The sequence below is a fragment of the Macadamia integrifolia genome, chromosome 4 (genome assembly GCF_013358625.1).
Source record: "Macadamia integrifolia cultivar HAES 741 chromosome 4, SCU_Mint_v3, whole genome shotgun sequence".
Classification (NCBI taxonomy): Eukaryota; Viridiplantae; Streptophyta; class Magnoliopsida; order Proteales; family Proteaceae; genus Macadamia; species Macadamia integrifolia.
In genome coordinates this window covers 11,285,815-11,294,674 of record NC_056560.1, presented here as the reverse complement: position 1 = coordinate 11,294,674, position 8,860 = coordinate 11,285,815, and the positions used below count along the sequence as shown (strand labels likewise).

Below are 8,860 nucleotides of genomic sequence, written 5' to 3'. Positions count from 1 at the left end.
ATAACCATTTTTTTGGTAGAAGATTCCGCTTAACCAGAATCTCAGAAATCAGAATCAAACAAACGACAAATTGATAAACGCTCCCCCAAAATTACTTTTTTAATTAATCATCTGTGCCTAATGACAGATAGTTATGCGTATTCTATTATCAGGGGGCCCACAAGGGCACAACTAAACACAATAAATCAACCATGATCAGGAGGCCCATCACGATCCGGGCCATTCAGTCATTCCTTCTAGTTGTGGATCGAGAAACCTTCGTTATTCATTTTTATTGATCGTTCAACGGTCACGATCATCCCCCCATGTGGAATACCACCTAATACATGTTATCCAAAGAGCATCTTCGAGGAGTACGGTTGTAAATAGATCTGACCCTGGCACATTTGAGTATTTTTGGAATGACACTTAACAAATCCAAATTGCCCTACGAAAAATTCTGACACCATTTCAACGGTTGAAAAGCGACGTCTCATGCGATGATTGAAGAAAGACTCTCGTCAGGCGTCAGATGATAGAATATACATGATCAGGTAGTTCCCACTTCCCCGTCCATTCTCTTCCGATTGGACCCTTACTATCAACCGACAAGTTGAATATTTTTGCCCTTCTGATGATTATCGTACCTAATTTTAGTGGTCCAATCTGACGGTCGAGATTGATTATTTATTCTACAAAATAAAATTCCAGAAATTGAAGAGGCGAGGGACAACACATGTGTTGGTATTGTACAGCTAAGGAACAAGTGTTACACAGAAGCAAAGACTCAAACCCCATTTGGCAAATGTGAGGAAAGAAAGGGGCTAATCAGTCAACTCACCACCACCCCAAATAAACTATTGAAAACAAAAAAGAATCTCTCTATAAAAAAGAAAGTGCCATTAATTATAGTTACGTATTTAATTAACATAAATGGTAATTAATCGTAACTAAAATCAAAATTCTGAGAGGAACAACAAGGAAAGAGGGGAAAAGGTGGTGTCGGTTGTCTATTTCTTCTTCTACATTTTTTTTAGTTAATAAAATAAATTATTTCCCTCCTTTTTCTTTTCGTGTTCGTGATCTTTTTTTTTTCACCCTTTTTCTCCTTTTCTTCCTAAGTGTTCGACCGTTTGGACTTTGGAGTGTCCAGAAACTAGTCAGAAAGTGTGAAAGTAGGGGTTCGGTTCCGTTCTCTCTCTCTCTCTCTGTGTGAAACAGGTTTAAGTTTTGGTTTATAAACTTTCTTTTGCTGTACTTTGTTTAGCTTTTAGCCTTTTACAAATGGGGTTTCCGTTTCACTACATTGTCAATTCTGTAGTGGTAAGTGTAGACTGTGAGATTTGTGGAGGCGGTGCGGATGCTTTATCTTTATCTTTACGCTACTAGTACTCGATGAAGACGAAATTAAAAAATTAATTACTGATTCCTTCGTTGCAGAGAGAGGTATTTTGGTTTGTTGTGTTCTCTTTTGGTCATTTTGGGGATCCTTTTTATGCTTCTCTCTACTCTACTCTCACTATTTCTCTCATTTCCAACTGGGTTCTCTCTCTCTCTCTCTCTCTCTCTGGGCTGCAAAATTGTCTCTCCTTTTTCCGACTTCAGGAGAGTGTTCGCTGCAGGGTTTCCGACTGTGTTTTCCTTTGATTTACAACCGAAGATCGTTATTAATACTTCTCTGGGCATCTAGTATTCTTATAACAGTTTCAGTTTCATAAATATTTTCCCTCCTCGCAGTCTCTACTATAGGGGTTTGTGGTCGGTGTCGATAGCGCTTTTTTGGGGAGTGAAATTTCTGGGTTAGCCTTCTTCTTATAACTTTTGTCATGGACTTTTTATAGTTTTGGGATTTGGATTGCGTAGAGATTTGGGTTTTCAAGTGTGGAGAGATTCATTCGTTGATTGTTGGGTTTTTAGGAGGAGGAGAAAGAAGGAACATTGAGGAAGGAAGATCATGGCAGGAGGAGGAGGCGGCGCAGCTCCGGCGCCCAAACAGGACGAGTTGCAGCCACATCCCGTGAAGGATCAGCTGCCCAACATTGCTTACTGCATCACCAGCCCTCCTCCTTGGCGTGAGTTTCTACATCTGTCATACCTTTCCTTTCTGTTTTTGGTTTTCTTTCTCGTTGTTTCCTCTTTTAAGTGTAGTGTTGCGGTTTATTTAGTAAGAGGGGTAGTTCTATTTATGTAGTTCTTCTGCATTAGCACCCCCATTTATGATTGTTTAGTTATCTGGGTTCTTATTTTTTTATGATCCGTTATTTTAATTGCTGAAGCTACCTTTGCCTCTCAAGATTTTTTCTCTTCTTCTTCTTGGGGTCTACTTATACCCGTTCCAATTTCCTTACATATTTCTCGGGCATGGAGATTCTCTGTTTTCTGCTCGAATTCCAACTTGTATATGCATCTTTCTAAGCAATTGTTAGCTGAAGAAAGGATATAACTTAAATATGAATGATGATCAAATGAGGGGCAGGTTTTCCATAGCGGACTCCTAGTAGTTGGATTAGGAACTTGGGATGGGGCTGACATGATTGACCTTCCTGTGTTTTTCAGTTTTCCACTGATCTGGATGATCCAACTTGTGTTCCGCTCTCTTTTATATGCAAAACATTTTGCTTCGTCTTTGGATAATTGGATGTCTTGACACTTATTGGGGTTTCCTCTTATTTTTGCTGTAAGCATTTGTTTGTTGCAAAATCTTCTTCTGACTTCTTCAACTCTTTTGGGTATTTCTACTGCAGCGGAGGCCATCCTCCTCGGTTTCCAGCATTACCTGGTCATGCTAGGCACCACAGTCATCATTCCCACTGCTCTTGTTCCTCAGATGGGAGGAGGAAATGTAAGCCTTTGGAAGAATAACTCATGTGAATAGTCATTTCTTCTTATACTCTATTCCATTTAGTTTTGTTTGCGCAGTTATTTTCTTCTCAGATAGATACCCTTCTTAATCCTTAGTTCGAATCATATTGTTGCAATTTATAGGATGAGAAAGCAAGAGTTATCCAGACGCTACTGTTTGTTGCTGGTTTGAACACACTGGCCCAGACACTGTTTGGGACTCGATTGCCTGCTGTGATTGGAGGTTCATACACCTTTGTGGCACCCACTATATCAATAATTCTGGCTGGTCGATACAGCAATATTGTTGATCCTCATGAGGTCTGCCGATTTAAATCTCTCACTCTTTTGGCCAATCATTTGCTGGTATTGTGTGTCATCCTAGTTTAAACCATCACAATTATTTTTTAAATTGCACAGAAATTCGAGCGAATTATGCGTGGAATCCAGGGGGCTCTTATTGTTGCTTCAACTCTTCAAATAATCATAGGATTCAGTGGCCTCTGGCGTAATGTCACGAGGTTGGTCCAGAACTTGAGGGTTAAGTTTTATACGATTAGTGGCTTTGTTGGACTGATGGGATTTAAAGAGCTAATGCTGCATGATACTGAATTGGAAGATAGAAAAATAAAAAAAGCGGCCAGATTTAGCACTTTCTTTTGGCTGGCTCGTCCATCTGCTTTTATCAAGTTTATTCCAAGTCAACCTGAGACATGCAAATTCTCAATCCTAGAACTTGTCTGAACTATTTCTGATTTGTATGGGTTCTAATTCCTGATTTTGCCTGCCCTTCACCGTCAAAGCATTTAAAACTTTTGTTTATGTTTGTTCAGGTTCTTAAGTCCACTGTCAGCTGTTCCCTTGGTAGCTCTAGCTGGGTTTGGACTCTATGAGCTCGGTTTCCCTGGTGTAAGTATAGCATATCCTTATTCAAATTTGTACATAGTTCATAAAGGTGATGCTTTAGTTTTAGCTTGGATATTTCTCAAGAAGACATTTTTGTTGGTAGTTTTGCATGTTTAATCTTCCCTGCTCAATATTTCATGTCTGAATATTTTTTCCTTTGATTTTTAGGTTGCTAAATGTGTGGAAATCGGACTGCCAGAGCTCATCATATTAATAATTTTCTCACAGGTAATGTTCTTTATTCTATGGAAGAAACCCAAAATTGTTTTTTTACATTTGCAAGGTCACCAAGTGTTGAGAAAATCTTGAGGTCGTTATTATGTCTGTGATTCTGGTGAAAAGTGTTTATTTTGTTCACACTTTCCAGTTCTTTAGTGGGTCTCAAGACTCTTTATATGTTTTTTTTCTAGTCTCTCTCTCTATTTAGGCTAACAGTTTTTCTTGGTTGAATGCTTGTCTTGCAGTACATACCCCATGTGATACGCACTGAGAGGCATGTATTTGACCGGTTTGCAGTTATCTTCTCAGTGGCGATTGTGTGGGTTTATGCCCACCTTCTTACTGTGGGCGGAGCCTACAAAAATGCAGCTCAAAAAACTCAAATGACTTGCCGTACTGATAGATCTGGGCTTGTGGGTGCAGCTCCATGGTAAATGTCATTGTCTGTGAACCCTAGTCCAACTTTTTCCTTGGTTTGTTGGAAGTATGTAGGGTATTTACCCTGACATCAGTACTGTGGCAGACCAGCCATTGAGTCCAATTATGAGGCTAAGAATCTGCTCTTGCATTTCAGTTAGTTAATTATACTTATTGTGTAAACTTGGTTTTCAAGTTTGTATGTGCTATCCTAAAATAACAAAACTTATGATTCCATTTATACTAGGTTCACACAGCAAGATGAAATCAATCTTGATGCTGATGAGTGGTGTTACACTATGATTTATATATGCAGGATAAGAATTCCATATCCATTCCAGTGGGGGGCACCTACATTTGATGCAGGTGAAGCCTTTGCCATGATGATGGCTTCGTTTGTTGCCCTTGTAGAGGTCTGTTCACTTCTAATCACCATGTTTACAGAATTTTATCTTTCCCCTGCTCCCCCAAACCCCCCCACCCCCCCCAAAAAAAAAAAAGAAAAGAAAAAGAAAAAGAAAGAAGAAAACTGTGCTTACAAATATAGGATACTTCATTGAGCATCTCTATTTTTTTTTTGTTACCCAACTTGACTGTGATAGTTGGCACATCTAGTTATTGCTTTCTGTATATATTCTTTACCATTGTGCTGCTGTGGATAGAGTACTATAATACTTATCCACGATGATCTGCATTTTAGTGCTAGCATCCCTATTGTGTTTTATGAGCTAATGGTCTTTCTTGTGATCCTAAAAGTTAGAGCACTCACAACCTTCAAATTTTTGTACTGGAGAGGATATTTTGAGGGGGAAAAAGTCTTCCAGTTAGGAGTGTATTGAAGGTAAATGGTAATTGATTTACTGGGACATTCTAGCTTTGAAATTCATATCAGGTCAAACATTGGAGGTGCCCCATGGTCTCATTCATTATTAACCAAATGAAGTTCAATGTGTACTCTTTGGTGCTGATCTTGGCCTTGGAGTGTGTGTTTCACGTTGGTCCGTCTTGCTCTCACACTAGTGTTGCTAATGGTTCAGTTTGGGCATTAATACTTTAATTATTTGTCGTTTGATGCAGGCTTATCATTTGATTTTATCTATTTATTTAATTATTTTTCTCTGAAAACGACCAGTTGGTGGTCTCAAGTTCATTTAGGGCAGTTATAATTGGCCTTTGGTTTACTGTCTAGTATGGATAGTTTAATGTTTGCCTCATGCATGCTGGACCTTAGTAGTAGTTTGATATTCTGAATTCTCCTAAAGTGTCTCCAGTTTTCATGATCAATGCAGTCCACCTTAGTAGTAGTTTGATATTCTGAATTCTCCTAAAGTGTCTCCAGTTTTCATGATCAAATGCAGTCCACCGGAACCTTCATTGCAGTTTCAAGGTATGCTAGTGCAACTCCCTTGCCACCATCTATTCTCAGCCGTGGAGTTGGTTGGCAGGTATGGATAATTTTCAGTCTAAAGTCTTTCTTTATGATACATTGAAAGTGAGTACAATTCAAGAATTCAAGAACCTTAATTTTATGGTATGCTATTAATCCATGAAGTAGCTGTTCGATCCCTGCTTACCCCACCCTTCTCTGTATAGAATGGAAATGAAAAGAAATAAAAGAAAGTTCAACGTAAAAATTATGAAAAGGAGGTGTAATAGAACAACTACTACGATGCTAGTTACCGTGCACTGATTAAGCCATTTGAAATGGTGCATAGGTTTAGGTCTGTGGTTAGCATCGAAGGCAACACTGTTATCCTTGCTGCGTCCTAAATCCCTAATGCTATTGTTGATTTTTCTAGATGTAGTTGGCACTTGAATGTTTCTATTTCTAAACTGAATATTTGGTATGATTTCAGGGAGTTGGGATCTTATTTTCTGGGATATTTGGAACTGTAAATGGGTCCTCGGTCTCTGTGTAAGGCTCTCATTAGAACAAACAATTTGTGCTTTATTGGGAAAATATTATATATATAATGAACTGCAGATAACTGTTAATTGACACGAGAATCTCATTCTGTTATCCTGAAAACAGTGAAAATGCTGGTTTGTTAGCATTGACACGTGTTGGCAGCCGAAGGGTGGTTCAGATCTCTGCTGGGTTCATGTTATTCTTTTCTGTCCTAGGTAAGTTGCTTGGGATTTTGGGAGGAAATTGTATGGTTTCGGTTTTTGTTTTTTTGTTTTTTTTGTTTTTTTGTTTTTTTGTTTTTTTTAGAATTAGGTTTTGATCCTAGTCAAACTGTATTCATTGTGTAGGAAAATTTGGAGCAGTATTTGCATCCATTCCGGCACCGATTATTGCTGCACTGTATTGCCTGTTCTTTGCCTATGTGGGTATGTACAATTTAGAATGAGAACCCTTTGGTGTCCGAGGTTCTATTTCACTTATTCCAGTTAACAGCTTTTGTTTCACCCATCCCAATCATGGTGGAACAGGTTCTGTTGGTCTGAGCTTCCTCCAGTTCTGCAATCTCAACAGCTTCAGAACAAAGTTCATATTAGGTTTCTCTGTTTTCATGGGCTTATCGGTGCCTCAATATTTCAACGAGTACACAGCAGTTAATGGTTACGGTCCGGTGCACACTCATGCAAGATGGGTATGCATGAAAATCTTTCCTTCTGATTTCCCCTTGTGATTTTACATGCTTGACTTGTCACCTTAGTGCATGGTTCTGTTTCACTAAACTATACTGAGTTTGTTCTGCTCTTCTTGTCAGTTCAATGACATGGTCAATGTGCCCTTCTCCTCCGAAGCATTTGTAGCTGGCTTCCTGGCACTGTTCCTGGACATAACGTTGCATCGGAAAGACGCTAGGAAAGACAGGGGAATGCACTGGTGGGCCAAATTCCGGTCTTTCAAGTCGGACACGAGGAGTGAGGAATTCTATTCCTTACCTTTTAATCTCAACAAGTTCTTCCCATCGGTGTGATTGTGGAGCTGGCCATGGTTCAAAAGCTGTGATCTTCTAGGCTTGCCCCCTCAAAATGTTTCCAAGGGGGGACACTGCAATTCCTTCCTTTTTTTTTTTTTTGTTTAAATTTATTCCAGAGTTGGTCAGTGCAATAGACAGTAGTGATATAAATGAATCTCTTTACTTTATAGGAAGCAACAGAACAATTTTCCTGTTTTTTTCTCTTGCTGAGTCGTATATCATTTCCATTATTGTAAATCAAAGAGGGGTTTAAATGGATTTCCAGTAGAAAAAAAAAATTTCTGCCTTCTTATTCTCATATCTTAAACCTTCTGGTTCTGATCTATTTATGATGAGCTTGGTATGGTGTGAGTTTGGTTTTAAGCTGTGGCTGTTGGTGATTTGGAGAAGGGGTTGGTTTCCAGTGTAAAAATGGTGACAGAATGGCAGCTTTATTTATTTCCCTTTCCCACTCTTTCCCACCCACCACACACAAAAATAAAAGGGCAAAAAGAAAAGGAAAAGAAGTTCAGGTGTATAAGCGCGGGATCCTTTTCCTCTTCTGCACATGGCATTGGACATGAGAAAGTGGATGACTGGGGAAAGGGAGTTTTCTACTGTTGTAGTGAGTGGCTTTGGTGTGGGGTTCAAAAAAGGCAAAAAAGAAAAAGAAGAAGAAAGAATTGGGGGCAGTGTCTGTTTGTGGTCAACGCCATTAACGTCCCCCCCTAAGCATTTATTTTTGTTGCAGGTCCCCACTTTTGAATTCTCTGATTCTCACTACCTGTTTGAGACGTCCTATTATACTATCATTAGTTGTTAGTTGTTAATACAAACAAAGGTTTAAGTGAGTAGCTGTCTAATTCTCTTCTTAAGAGATATTAAAATACTATAATTAATTAGAGTAATGTCTTTTAGATTCCAAACCATCGCCGATCCTATTTCATGTCGATCTTTTGATAAGCTTGTTAAAGAGACTCATCTTTTACCAAAAAAATAAACTCATCTTTCTTATTCCATATGGAATGATGATTTGCTCTGGGGTCCACATATTAACAACATTTGGGTTTCATTTAATTTGTCATGTGGCAAATGTTTGAGCAACCTTGATCATATATCATTATATCATTGACCTTGGCTCTGTTGATAAGACATCATGGAATGGTCGATAAGGGCTGTAGTCTACGTCTTTTACCCAGATCGTGCACGTTCGTTTCCTATGAGGCAAGCCTCTTATCTAGACCTTGTATCCTACCCCCATGCGTGGTATCAATTATCCAAGGGTGATTTGGATCCTATACCTGATCACAGGATAATGACACATATAATCGTTTCTAAACTTGACCATGGCTAACAAACTTAACCAAGGATGGGTTAGGTGGTTATCTTACTATGGGTCGACCATAGTTAGGTTAACTGTTATAAGATCAACCACCTCAGTGTAGAAGGCAACCAGCTAGCCAATAGAAGAAGTCATCGACCACTATATAAGGGACACTTAACGGATTTCAGAGGTAAGACTAATAAGACACTCAGAGCTCTACATTCCTTTCCTCTTTACTCACCTAAAACCTAACTTATGCATC

General features: G+C 39.0%; 1 protein-coding gene across 2 annotated transcripts; it reads left to right on the top strand.

Moving 5' to 3' along the window:
• The first annotated feature begins 1,225 nt into the window (after positions 1-1,225).
• On the top strand, positions 1,226-7,593 carry LOC122076962 (nucleobase-ascorbate transporter 6-like). Of its 2 annotated transcripts, none has more exons than XM_042642640.1 (15): positions 1,226-1,425; positions 1,897-2,051; positions 2,724-2,821; positions 2,965-3,141; positions 3,241-3,341; positions 3,654-3,729; positions 3,895-3,954; positions 4,191-4,375; positions 4,679-4,775; positions 5,721-5,807; positions 6,219-6,277; positions 6,395-6,486; positions 6,619-6,696; positions 6,799-6,959; positions 7,080-7,593. In XM_042642640.1, exons 2-15 carry the CDS (start codon positions 1,934-1,936, stop codon positions 7,290-7,292), a joined length of 1,602 nt encoding a protein of 533 aa, XP_042498574.1. In that variant the 5' UTR covers positions 1,226-1,425; positions 1,897-1,933; the 3' UTR covers positions 7,293-7,593. The 2 variants fall into 2 exon arrangements, with proteins under 2 accessions (XP_042498574.1, XP_042498570.1); XM_042642636.1 differs by lacking the exon at positions 1,226-1,425 and adding an exon at positions 1,440-1,778.
• Positions 7,594-8,860: the final 1,267 nt, after the last annotated feature.